The sequence below is a fragment of the Nanorana parkeri genome, unplaced genomic scaffold (genome assembly GCF_000935625.1).
Source record: "Nanorana parkeri isolate BGI_ZX_2015 unplaced genomic scaffold, ASM93562v1 scaffold159, whole genome shotgun sequence".
Lineage (NCBI taxonomy): Eukaryota > Metazoa > Chordata > Amphibia > Anura > Dicroglossidae > Nanorana > Nanorana parkeri.
This window is the reverse complement of record NW_017306427.1, coordinates 1,309,545-1,323,342: the sequence shown is the minus strand read 5'-3', so window position 1 is coordinate 1,323,342 and position 13,798 is coordinate 1,309,545. Positions and strand designations below refer to the sequence as shown.

The following is a 13,798-nucleotide window of genomic DNA, read 5'->3' as shown; positions in this document are numbered from 1 at the left end:
TTGGAAGGTTAAAGAGTAAAAAAAAGGTTGTGAAGGGGGGGGGGGGGTGAAGTAACTCTGTTACGCCTAGCATAAGAATGCAGTATATAGGTCATGTATGCTGTTGCCTATATAGCTTTACCTCTGCCAGACGTGACTCCACTAACGCTTTTCACCTCATGCAGGGCTTAATCATAGAGATCCCTCAATCAGGGCTTAATCATAGAGACCCCTCAATCATGGCTTAGTCATGGGGATCCCTCAATCATGGCTTAGTCATGGGGATCCCTCAATCATGGCTTAGTCATGGGGATCCCTCAATCATGGCTTAGTCATGGGGATCCCTCAATCAGGGCTTAGTCATGGGGATCCCTCAATTATGGCTTAGTCATGGGGACCCCCTCAATCAGGGCTTAGTCATGGGGACCCCTCAATCAGGGCTTAGTCATGGGGATCCCTCAATCAGGGCCTAATCATGGGGATCCCTCAATCAGGGCTTACTTATATGGATCCCTCAATTAGAGCTTAATAACATGGGTCCCTCAATCAGGGCCTAATCATTGGGCTCCCTCAATTGGGGCTTAATCATAGGGATTCCTTAATCACAGCTTAAGTATAGGGATCCCTTAATTGGGGCTTAATCACAGAGATCCCTCAATCAGGGCTTAATCATAGAGATCCCTCAACCATGGCTTAATCATAGAGATCCCTCAATCAGGGCTTAATCGTAGGAATTTCTCAATCAGGGCCTAATGAAAGGGATACCAAAATCAGGGATTAATCATAGGGATCTCTATGATTACGCCCCGATTGGGGGCAAAATGCGTCAGTTGAGGGGTCACATCTGGCAGAAGGAAAAGATGCTGGATTGAACACGTAATGGTGCCAAAGGCAATGCACCCAATGGGTTGCTGCAAGTTTCCCTTTAAAAAACGCACACAGCGAGCTCTGCTGGAATACACAAATTGTATGTTCTGCTTGTCACTAAGCCATGTAATTACTTTGTTTTCCAAACTCTTCAGGGAAGTAATTCACATCCCACTTTAATTATTTTTGGCAGGACTGTGTTAACAAACAGCGTTCATGTTAACATATTGCAAAGGAAGTTTCCAGTACCAAACTCATTAATAACGTTCTGGTCCCAACTGCCCACTGCGCGCACCCGCTGCAGATAATCTACGCCCCGGCGGGAAGTGTGGGAGGATCGTCTCCCACTCGGTCCCATGGCTGGGCTAATTATGCTTATTGTGTACAGAAGGCAAATGTAAATACAAAGTGTTAAGACATTCTATCCGCTGCACCAGTAATGGACTTTTTGGACATCTTTTTTTATCCTGAAATTGGATTTTAACGTCTGTGCAGATCTTTATATGGACGGGAGATCTCTTATCCCGAAAACGTGATTTCTTGTGGGTAACTTCGGGGAGGGTGTTAACAGCGATATTTCCGTGTTTGCGGATGACACCAAAATAGGGAGGGTAATAGACACGGACTTAGACACTATAACATTACAGGAGGACCTGGATAAAATAGGGGAGTGGGCATTAATGTGGCAGATGAGGTTTAATGTCGATAAATGCAAAGTAATGCACTTTGGAATTAAAAATAAACAAATGGGTTATACAATTATGGGTATGCCGCTGGGGAAGTCAGAAATGGAGAAGGATTTGGGGGTCATTGTAGACCACAAACTGAAAGGTAGTTTGCAGTGCCAGGCTGCTGTAAACAAAGCTAGCAGGGTCTTGTCCTGTATTAAAAAGGGGATGTATTGCAGGGACAAGTCTATAATTTTGCCACTTTATAGATCATTGGTTCGACCTCATCTGGAGTACGCGGTCCAGTTCTGGTCACCAGTACTAAGAAAAGATGTCCTTGAGTTGGAAAAAGTCCAGCGAAGGGCAACCAAACTAATTAGGGGTATGGAGGACCAGAGCTACGAGACGAGGCTACTAAATTTAAACATGTTCACATTAGAGGTGAGGAGATTAAGGGGGGATATGATTTCCATGTACAAAATGTTTAATGGTGGTAGCAACATTAGCGATAAACTGTTTAAAATTAACTCCGTTACAAAAACTAGAGGCCATCACCTAAAATTGGTGGAAAAAAAATTCCAGCACAAGGGGCGAAGGGGGTTCTTCACAGTAAGATCAGTTAGGGTCTGGAACTCACTGCCACAGGCGGTGATTTCAGCAAATAATGTGGAATTGTTCAAGAAACTTTTGGACGATTTCTTAAGGGACCGTAATATACAGGGGTACAGGTACTCCTAGAATGAGATCCTAATAGGTTGGACTTGATGGACTAATGTCTTTATTCAACCTCAAATACTATGTAACTATGTAACTATGTAACTATGTAACTTCAGAGCAGAATAAGGTAAACGGCTTACTGTTTGGAGCAACGCTATACAATTAAAAGAAAAATAACATAAAATCAAGGAAATCCTTAGCAGCAAGCATTTTGGATAACATATATATATATATTAGGGCTGGTAATGATTAAAATGTTCGTGTTCGATTAATCGAATGTTTTTAAAATCGATTAATCGATTGATTTCGATTCATTATAACGCACATACAGATGGAACTACATTGGCCTATACACATACAGCACAGCAATGAAGTAATAAAATTAACTAGGATCACACTAATCCAGCACGTTATTAATCTCACGTGCCCCACTCAATATGGCCGCCTCTTGAGTGGGGCAACTCAGAATAATAACGTGCTGGATTAGTGTGATCCTAGTTCATTTTATTACTTCATTGCTGTGCTGTATGTGTATAGGCCAATGTCGTGGCTGGCGCTCGTGCAGAAAGTTTCTTGGGCAAACTCACCGGCCCAAGTGGCTCCGTCGGCTAACGAAGGGGGGAGGAGTCCGGTGACGTCACGGACATCGACGTCACCGGACCCCTCCCCCTTCTTTTCGTTAGCAGTCACGGACATCGACGTCACCGGACTCCTCCCCCCTTCCCTTCGTTAGCCGACGGAGCGACTCCCGGAAGCTGGCGGAGAGGTGAGTGTTTTCATTAGCGATCAAAATAATTTTAATCAATCAAAAAGTTTAACAAATAATCGAGAAATTAATCTTTCGTTTCCACAGCCCTAATATATATATAATCAGTGGCCGCTTTATTAGGTACACCTCGTCAAATATCTAATCAGCCATTCACATGGCAGTAACTCAATACATGGCTTGTGGACACGGTTAAGATGGTCTGCTGAAGTTCCAACCGAGCATCAGTTTGTGGAAGAAAGGAGATTTAGGTGACTTTGAACATGACATGGTTGTTGGTGCCAGACGGGCTGGTCTGAGTATTTCAGCAACTGCTGATCTACTGGGATTTTCACACACAACCATCTCTCGGGATTACTGGGAATGGTCTGAAAAAGAGAAAATATCCAGTGAGTGGCAGCTCTCTGGGAAAGAATACCTTGTTGCAGGGGCGTAACTAGAAATCACAGGGCCCCATAGCAAAATTTTGTATGGGGCCCCGTGATTGCTTGTTATGCCACTTGCAGAGCACCAGGGGAGAGTGACCCTGCAGAGCCCACCATAGAACGCTCTATAGTGGGCTCTGCAGGGTCTGAGATCTCTTACCTGTCAGTGCCTATGTGGTCGCCGGGCCCGACTCCTGTTCCGTCCCCGAGCCCCACCTCCTCTGCTATCGAAGGGCCCCGCCTTCTCTTACATCACTGGCCCCACCTGCTCTTAGTTCGCTGGCCAGGGATGTAAGAGGAGGCGGGCACCGCCTCCTCCATTATCTGCCGCATGTAACTCAAATAACCACTCGTTACATCCAAGGTATGCAGAATGCCATCTCTGAACACACAACACATCAAACCTTGAATCAGATGGGCTACAGCAGCAGAAGACCACACCGAGTGCCACTTTGGTGAGCAGGGGCTCACCAAAATTGTAAAAAAAGATTGGAAAAAACCTTGCCTGGTCTGATGAGTCTCGATTTCTGTTGCGACATTAATCGGGTCAGAATTTAATGTAAACAACATGAAAGCATGGATCCATCCTGCCTTGTGTCGACGGTTCAGGCTGGTGGAGCTTCGCATCATGGATGTGCAGCCGACAAATCTGCAGCAACTATGTGATGTCATCATGTCAGTATGGACCAAAATCTCTGAGGAATGTTTCCAACGCCTTGTTGAATCTGCATCCAAGCCTTACATCACCAAGTGCAATGCAAAGCGTGGGATGCCGTGGTGTAAAGCACACCGCCACTGGACTCTAGAGAAGGGGAGACGTGTTCTCTGGAGTGACCAATCACGCTTCTCTGTCTGGCAATCCGATGGACGTGTCTGGGTTTGGCGGTTGCCAGGAGAACGGTACTTGCCTGACTGCATTGTGCCAAGTGTAAAGTTTGGAGGAGGGGGGATTATGGGGTGGGGGGTTATTTTTCAAGGGTTGGGCTTGGTCCCTTAGTTCCAGTGAAGGGAACTCTTAAGGCATCAGCATACCAAGACATTTTGGACAATTTCATGCTCCTAACTTTGTGGGAGGAGTTTGGGGATGGCCCCTTCCTGTTCCAACATGAGTGCGCACCAGGGCACAAAGCAAGGTCCATAAAGACATGAATGGGGGAGTTTGGGGTGGAGGAACGTGACTGGCCGCACAGAGTCCAGACCTCAACCCCATAGAACACCTTTGGAATGAATGAGAGCGGAGACTGCGAGCCCGGCCTTCTCCTCCAACATCAGTACCTGACCTCACAAATGGTCCAACATTCCCATAGACACACTCCTAAACCTTGTGGACGCCTTCCCAGAAGAGATGAAGCTGTTATAGCGGCAAAGGGCGGAGCCAACGCAATACTAAACCCTACAGACTAAGACTGGGATGCCACTAAAGTTCATGAGCATGTAAAGGCCGGCGTCCCAATACTATTGGCAATATAGTGTGTATTGCATTTTTTTAATAACTCCCCATCTGGCACACATAAACAATGTACAGTATATGCTTTATTTCAAATATATATGACATTTTTCGAGATACAGTGTGACAAAAATATCTGAACTGGGTCAACTTAGAGATGACACAACATGGTGCATTTGACACATGGACTGCATACAGTTAATTTTTGAGTCAATTTTTTTGTTGACTTGTCCACCGGCTCTAGATCAGCCTTCCTTACCCTGCTTACAATGGAGGAACCCTTGAAATAGTTTTAGGTCTAAGGAAACCCCAATTTAGGGATTAATTATTATACTTAAAGCTCCTAGTACATAAGTCAGTTGTAGAGACTTTAAATTAAAAAATAAAAACTGGGGCTTAGTAAATATGTATGAAATTAACCCAATTATAAGGGCCAGAAAAGGAACACTGACAGAAAAATGCAGTGACCTCGTACATTGATGATCAGTGTAGAACTGACCCCTTACATTGGTAGTAACTGTGGAAATTACCCTTTACATTGGTGCTCAGTATAGAAGTGTCCCCTAACATTGGTGCTCAGTATAGAAGTGTCCCCTAACATTGGTGCTCAGTATAGAAGTGACCCCTTACATTGGTGCTCAGTATAGATGTGTCCCCTTACATTGGTGCTCAGCATAGAAGTGACCCCTTACATTGGTGCTCAGTATAGAAGTGACCCCTTACATTGGTGCTCAGTATAGAAGTGACCCCTTACATTGGTGCTCAGTCTTTAGGTGTCCCCTTACATTGGTGGTCAGTATAGAAGTGACCCCTAACATTGCTGGCAAGTGTGAAAATGACCCTTTATATTGGTGGTCAGCCTGGAAATGATCCCTTACATTGGCAGTTACCTATGAGTTGCTGCCAAACCAGCTGCTGACAAGCCTGAAGTACTCCCATCACAACTCGATACAACTTTTAATCATTAGGACCTGATGAAGGGGGGATGTTTTGGACCCCTTAAATGCATTGGCTATTTTACATGAATGTCGCCAGACCCTAGGGGAATAAATTTGTATCTGCATGATTTTAATTGGTGTGTCGCTTCGATCCCTACATCTACAGTATTCCCTTGCATTGCTGGTCAGCGTAGAAGCAACTTCTAACATTTGTAATCAGTGTGCAAGTAGAAGTGTCCCCTTACATTGGTGCTCAGTATAGAAGTGACCCCTTACATTGGTGCTCAGTATAGAAGTGACCCCTTACATTGGTGCTCAGCATAGAAGTGAACCCTTACATTGGTGCTCAGTATAGAAATGACCCCTTACATTGGTGCTCAGTATAGATGTGTCCCCTTACATTGGTGCTCAGTATAGAAGTGACCCCTTACATTGGTGCTCAGTATAGAAGTGACCCCTTACATTGGTGCTCAGTATAGAAGTGTCCCCTTACAATGGTGCGCAGTATTGATGTGTCCCCTTACAATGGTGCTCAGTATAGATGTGTCCCCTTACATTGGAGCTCAGTATAGACGTGACCCCTTACATTGGTGCTCAGTATAGATGTGTCCCCTTACATTGGAGCTCAGTATAGACGTGACCCCTTACATTGGTGCTCAGTATAGACGTGACCCCTTACATTGGTGCTCAGCATAGAAGTGAACCCTTACATTGGTGCTCAGTATAGAAGTGTCCCCTTACAATGGTGCGCAGTATTGATGTGTCCCCTTACAATGGTGCTCAGTATAGATGTGTCCCCTTACATTGGAGCTCAGTATAGACGTGACCCCTTACATTGGTGCTCAGTATAGAAGTGTCCCCTTACATTGGTGCTCAGTATAGAAGTGTCCCCTTACATTGGTGCTCAGTATAGAAGTGTCCCCTTACATTGGTGCTCAGTATAGAAGTGTCCCCTTACATTGGTGCTCAGTATAGAAGTGTCCCCTTACATTGGTGCTCAGTATAGAAGTGTCCCCTTACATTGGTGCTCAGTATAGAAGTGTCCCCTTACATTGGTGCTCAGTATAGAAGTGTCCCCTTACAATGGTGCGCAGTATTGATGTGTCCCCTTACAATGGTGCTCAGTATAGATGTGTCCCCTTACATTGGAGCTCAGTATAGAAGTGACCCCTTACATTGGTGGTCAGTATAGAAGTGACCCATTACATTGGTGGCCAGTATAGAAGTGACCCATTACATTGGTGCTCAGTATAGAAGTGACCTCTTACATTGGTGCTCAGTATAAAAGTGAGCCCTTACATTGGTGCTTAGTATAGAAGTGACCTCTTACATTGGTGCTCAGTATAAAAGTGAGCCCTTACATTGGTGCTTAGTATAGAAGTGACCTCTTACATTGGTGCTCAGTATAAAAGTGAGCCCTTACATTGGTGCTTAGTATAGAAGTGACCTCTTACATTGGTGCTCAGTATAAAAGTGAGCCCTTACATTGGTGCTTAGTATAGAAGTGACCTCTTACATTGGTGCTCAGTATAAAAGTGAGCCCTTACATTGGTGCTTAGTATAGAAGTGACCTCTTACATTGGTGCTCAGTATAAAAGTGAGCCCTTACATTGGTGCTTAGTATAGAAGTGACCTCTTACATTGGTGCTCAGTATAAAAGTGAGCCCTTACATTGGTGCTTAGTATAGAAGTGACCTCTTACATTGGTGCTCAGTATAAAAGTGAGCCCTTACATTGGTGCTTAGTATAGAAGTGACCTCTTACATTGGTGCTCAGTATAAAAGTGAGCCCTTACATTGGTGCTTAGTATAGAAGTGACCTCTTACATTGGTGCTCAGTATAAAAGTGAGCCCTTACATTGGTGCTTAGTATAGAAGTGACCTCTTACATTGGTGCTCAGTATAAAAGTGAGCCCTTACATTGGTGCTTAGTATAGAAGTGACCTCTTACATTGGTGCTCAGTATAAAAGTGAGCCCTTACATTGGTGCTTAGTATAGAAGTGACCTCTTACATTGGTGCTCAGTATAAAAGTGAGCCCTTACATTGGTGCTTAGTATAGAAGTGACCTCTTACATTGGTGCTCAGTATAAAAGTGAGCCCTTACATTGGTGCTTAGTATAGAAGTGACCTCTTACATTGGTGCTCAGTATAAAAGTGAGCCCTTACATTGGTGCTTAGTATAGAAGTGACCTCTTACATTGGTGCTCAGTATAAAAGTGAGCCCTTACATTGGTGCTTAGTATAGAAGTGACCTCTTACATTGGTGCTCAGTATAAAAGTGAGCCCTTACATTGGTGCTTAGTATAGAAGTGACCTCTTACATTGGTGCTCAGTATAAAAGTGAGCCCTTACATTGGTGCTTAGTATAGAAGTGACCTCTTACATTGGTGCTCAGTATAAAAGTGAGCCCTTACATTGGTGCTTAGTATAGAAGTGACCTCTTACATTGGTGCTCAGTATAAAAGTGAGCCCTTACATTGGTGCTTAGTATAGAAGTGACCTCTTACATTGGTGCTCAGTATAAAAGTGAGCCCTTACATTGGTGCTTAGTATAGAAGTGACCTCTTACATTGGTGCTCAGTATAAAAGTGAGCCCTTACATTGGTGCTTAGTATAGAAGTGACCTCTTACATTGGTGCTCAGTATAAAAGTGAGCCCTTACATTGGTGCTTAGTATAGAAGTGACCTCTTACATTGGTGCTCAGTATAAAAGTGAGCCCTTACATTGGTGCTTAGTATAGAAGTGACCTCTTACATTGGTGCTCAGTATAAAAGTGAGCCCTTACATTGGTGCTTAGTATAGAAGTGACCTCTTACATTGGTGCTCAGTATAAAAGTGAGCCCTTACATTGGTGCTTAGTATAGAAGTGACCTCTTACATTGGTGCTCAGTATAAAAGTGAGCCCTTACATTGGTGCTTAGTATAGAAGTGACCTCTTACATTGGTGCTCAGTATAAAAGTGAGCCCTTACATTGGTGCTTAGTATAGAAGTGACCTCTTACATTGGTGCTCAGTATAAAAGTGAGCCCTTACATTGGTGCTTAGTATAGAAGTGACCTCTTACATTGGTGCTCAGTATAAAAGTGAGCCCTTACATTGGTGCTTAGTATAGAAGTGACCTCTTACATTGGTGCTCAGTATAAAAGTGAGCCCTTACATTGGTGCTTAGTATAGAAGTGACCTCTTACATTGGTGCTCAGTATAAAAGTGAGCCCTTACATTGGTGCTTAGTATAGAAGTGACCTCTTACATTGGTGCTCAGTATAAAAGTGAGCCCTTACATTGGTGCTTAGTATAGAAGTGACCTCTTACATTGGTGCTCAGTATAAAAGTGAGCCCTTACATTGGTGCTTAGTATAGAAGTGACCTCTTACATTGGTGCTCAGTATAAAAGTGAGCCCTTACATTGGTGCTTAGTATAGAAGTGACCTCTTACATTGGTGCTCAGTATAAAAGTGAGCCCTTACATTGGTGCTTAGTATAGAAGTGACCTCTTACATTGGTGCTCAGTATAAAAGTGAGCCCTTACATTGGTGCTTAGTATAGAAGTGACCTCTTACATTGGTGCTCAGTATAAAAGTGAGCCCTTACATTGGTGCTTAGTATAGAAGTGACCTCTTACATTGGTGCTCAGTATAAAAGTGAGCCCTTACATTGGTGCTTAGTATAGAAGTGACCTCTTACATTGGTGCTCAGTATAAAAGTGAGCCCTTACATTGGTGCTTAGTATAGAAGTGACCTCTTACATTGGTGCTCAGTATAAAAGTGAGCCCTTACATTGGTGCTTAGTATAGAAGTGACCTCTTACATTGGTGCTCAGTATAAAAGTGAGCCCTTACATTGGTGCTTAGTATAGAAGTGACCTCTTACATTGGTGCTCAGTATAAAAGTGAGCCCTTACATTGGTGCTTAGTATAGAAGTGACCTCTTACATTGGTGCTCAGTATAAAAGTGAGCCCTTACATTGGTGCTTAGTATAGAAGTGACCTCTTACATTGGTGCTCAGTATAAAAGTGAGCCCTTACATTGGTGCTTAGTATAGAAGTGACCTCTTACATTGGTGCTCAGTATAAAAGTGAGCCCTTACATTGGTGCTTAGTATAGAAGTGACCTCTTACATTGGTGCTCAGTATAAAAGTGAGCCCTTACATTGGTGCTTAGTATAGAAGTGACCTCTTACATTGGTGCTCAGTATAAAAGTGAGCCCTTACATTGGTGCTTAGTATAGAAGTGACCTCTTACATTGGTGCTCAGTATGGAAGTGACCCCTTACAATGGAGCTCAGTATAGATGTGTCCCCTTACATTGGTGCTCAGTATATAAGTGACCCCTTACATTGGTGGTCAGTTTAGATGTGTCCCCTTACATTGGTGCTCAGTATAGATGTGTCCCCTTACATTGGTGCTCAGTATAGAAGTGACCCATTACATTGGTGCTCAGTATAGAAGTGACCCCTTACATTGGTGCTCAGTATAGAAGTGACCCCTTACATTGGAGCTCAGTATAGACGTGTCCCCTTACATTGGTGCTCAGTATAGAAGTGACCCCTTACATTGGTGGTCAGTATAGATGTGTCCCCTTATATTGGTGCTCAGTATAGAAATGACCCCTTACATTGGTGCTCAGTATAGATGTGTCCCCTTACATTGGAGCTCAGTATAGACGTGTCCTCTTAGAATGGTGCTCAGTATAGAAGTGATCCCTTACATTAGTAGTCAGTGTGTAAGTGACCATTACATTGGTGTCCATTATAGAAGTGGCCCTTACATTGGTGGTCAGAGTGGGTAGGAGCTCAGTCTGCCACTGCCCTCCTCTCAGGGAACCCCTAGCATCCTCTGGAGGAAATCCAAAGTCCTTACAAATTGCAATCTGATGGTACAATCTCCTTTAGATCTATCAACCAGTATGTAGTGCATTCGTAGGCAACCTCGGCACCGCAGCTGTGGTGCAACTACAAATCCCTTCATACATCTGACTCTGGGAGTCATGCTTGTGGCTGTCTGGGTCTTGCGATGCCTCATGGGACTTGTAGTTTCACAACAGCTGGAGTGTCGAAGTTGCCTACCCCTGATGTAATGCAAGCGCCTGCCTATTTAGATACACATTGATTGGATAGATTAGGTGCATCCTCGCATTACATAGTTTTGGTAAATCCAAAGTTGACCGTACAAAGATGATATGATCAGACTGTAACGCGTGTGGTGACCGTAAAGCAGATTGTAACATGTGCTGTGAGCTTAAGTTTGCTTGCGCAGAGATTGTATGGTCAGACTGAAACACATACGGTGAACCTAAGCCACTCCGATGATCAGGAAGACTCCTTTACAGACATTATATGGAATTAAACGAGACGATGGCGGTCGTTCAGCCTCCACCTTGTACAGCGTCTGTCTGGAATTACACACTGCAAGAAAAACCAACTGCTAAGATTTACGCAAAGGGGCGACGACCCCTTCAAACATTTCTCCAGCAATTACCATCCTGACAAGGAAATATGACGATTCCTATCTCAGATTCACCCCACATCCCTGATCAGGAAATTAAAATTCACCAATGTATATAGATACATCTCTCCCTGTTTGGTAAATGTAATAATATTGTATCAATATTTTGCAGGGCAGTGTTTTATATTGGCTATGACCATATATTCTATATCAATACAGTGCAGTGCTGTTTTTAGAGCAGGGTGCTGTGCTAATTACCTCAGAATGAATGTTTTTGGGGGTTTTTTGGTGGGGGTGGGGGGGGGGGGGGGGGGGGGGGGGTTGTAGTGAGGGGTATTTCGTTACGGTGCATAAATATAAAAGGCTTCTCTCTTATTTTTTTTTCTGGAGACACTTTATCCGGAGTGGAATCCATCCTCTGAGTTTTCATAATCTTGGGCTCAACATGAACCTGCTGAAGACCAACAGTGACCTCCAGTGGTCAGATTGTCACACTGCAGTTGTAGAACCAAACAAAAAAAAATCTTAATATTGCTGTAAGGAACAAATTGATAATGTGGCCTAAATAACCAGTTGCTGCACAAGATTAGGAGCTAAGAGTTTAAATCATATTGATTGCACACTCAACATCATTAGCATATGATGTGCAATTTAGCATAGACCCTAATGGTATAAAGTTAGCAATTCAGCTTACAAAGCAGAGGAGCATATGTATGGTATGATGACACTCTTTTTTTTCTATTATTGATGTGAACCTTTTGCTGTGATCTTGTTCCCCTATCCAGCCTGATGCTTCTGCTACACATACAACCCACTGCATCTCCAGGAAGCCTCCCAGCCTGGCATAAAGCATTCAAACTGCGTACTTCTAGGATGACAGCGGTGCAAGACTGCAGCAGCTCATGGCTGCGGAAAGTGATGGGAACTCAACCACATATTGCACTTCACAGAGTTAGATACACTGCATCAGTTTCAAGGCAGCCCATGCTTCGCAAGAAGATCTTGTCCCATTAGCATTCGCTGTCTACCTTTTTATTAACCCTTCGCACCCTGCTCAGCAGCTGGACACATCCATGAACATAGAATCACTCCACTAAAGCAAATGCAAACTTCAATCATCAATCCATCATGGGACAGCCTTCAGATTCCTGATCATCAATGGTACCATATGGACAAGTATAGCTCAGCACAGCCATTCTCAACCAGGGTCCCCTGGAAGTCTAGGTTTCCTCCAGAGGCTGCTAGGGGTTCCTTGGACTGTGGCTGATTGAACTCACAATATTTTCGGGTGTTCATCAGCCACAGCTCAAGCAACCCTTAGGGGTTGAACCCATAGCAGCCAAATAATGGGCTGCTAGTGGTTGATGGAACCCATAACAAGTCAAATATTGTGCTAATTTTGCAAGAGGTGTGCAGTGATCTTTTTAGCTGTCTGCAAGGGTAGCATTCTTCTCTGGCAACCAATGTAAGGGGCATCTTGACCTCCCAATGAATTGGTTTTAGCAGACATAACAGTGATTTCGAAGGGGGTTGCTCTCCAGGTAAAAGGTTGAGAAAGGCTGGCGGAACAGCAGCACAATATCAGCATTTAGCTTTAACTAGAAACCAGCAATCTACTGGGCACACTGGTAATCAAAGATGATCTGCAGGTTGCAGTGTCCACCCTCCAAAGCAATGGCAATTAATCAGTGTGTACAGGGATTGCTAGCAGCAGCAGAACACAAGCTTGCCATGAAATGCCTTTTACCTACATAGTACAGGAGACATAAACAATCTGCACCCAGGTCAGTCGGAGAGCAGCAATATTCCATTCTATTCCACAGAGCCCCTGCTAAAGAGACAACTGTGAGAGCCCCCCCAGGTGTCCCCATCACTTACAGTTTGCAGCTGTTGATCCAAGGGGCCACACAGCAGACAGCAGCACACACAGAAAAGCCCCAAACCAGGTCCCCCCAGAATCCATCGTGTCTTGTTTTCCTCCAGCAGAAGCTGCTCAGGTAGAAGGCAGAGTCAGTGTGGATGTTATCCCAGATCTCTGTGCCTTGCTCTGCTCAGACAATCCTTTGCTCTCAGCAGCATCCAGATAATCCAGGCTGGGCTGCAGACTTCCTCTGCACAAACTCCTTCAAGAGAACCCTCCACAGGAGACAGGCAGACAGGCAGCCAGCGAGCAGGAGGCAGCTTCCAGCTCTGGGATGAAGATTCAGCACTGAGATGGTGGACAGCTCCTTATAGGCGAGCGATAGAAGCTCCCCACCCCCAGCCCGGAGCAGATCCACCCACTGTGCATGGCAGAGCGCAGTCCGGAGCCGGGGCAGAGCTGTCACAGCCAGCGCAGGGAGCAGGAGACACCCCGATCCCTCTTATTTACCGATCTATGTATACATTCTCGAAGGCTGAGCTGCGCAATGATCGCTGCCCATAAATCACACAGCAGAGGTGACTGGAGCAGAGTCTGCAGGGTGAAGGCAATGGAGAGAATAGGGGAGCTGCACAGGAGGCTTTATAATAGAGTTATTATGTGAAAGTGTGGTAATGTCTGCTA

The 13,798-nt window shown here is 44.4% G+C and overlaps 1 protein-coding gene across 1 annotated transcript in view; it reads right to left on the bottom strand.

Annotated features, from left to right (window-relative positions):
• LOC108785392 (contactin-associated protein-like 5) overlaps positions 1-13,429 on the bottom strand; it is a 283,646-nt gene extending 270,217 nt beyond the window's left edge. Inside the window, exons 1-2 of the mRNA XM_018554450.1 lie at positions 13,263-13,429; positions 13,132-13,219 (exon numbers count right to left, since the gene is read on the bottom strand). Of these exons, the coding sequence (XP_018409952.1) occupies positions 13,132-13,216 (85 nt within the window). The 5' untranslated portion in view covers positions 13,217-13,219; positions 13,263-13,429. The remainder of the gene's footprint in view (positions 1-13,131; positions 13,220-13,262) is intronic.
• Between the last annotated feature and the right edge of the window lie 369 nt (positions 13,430-13,798).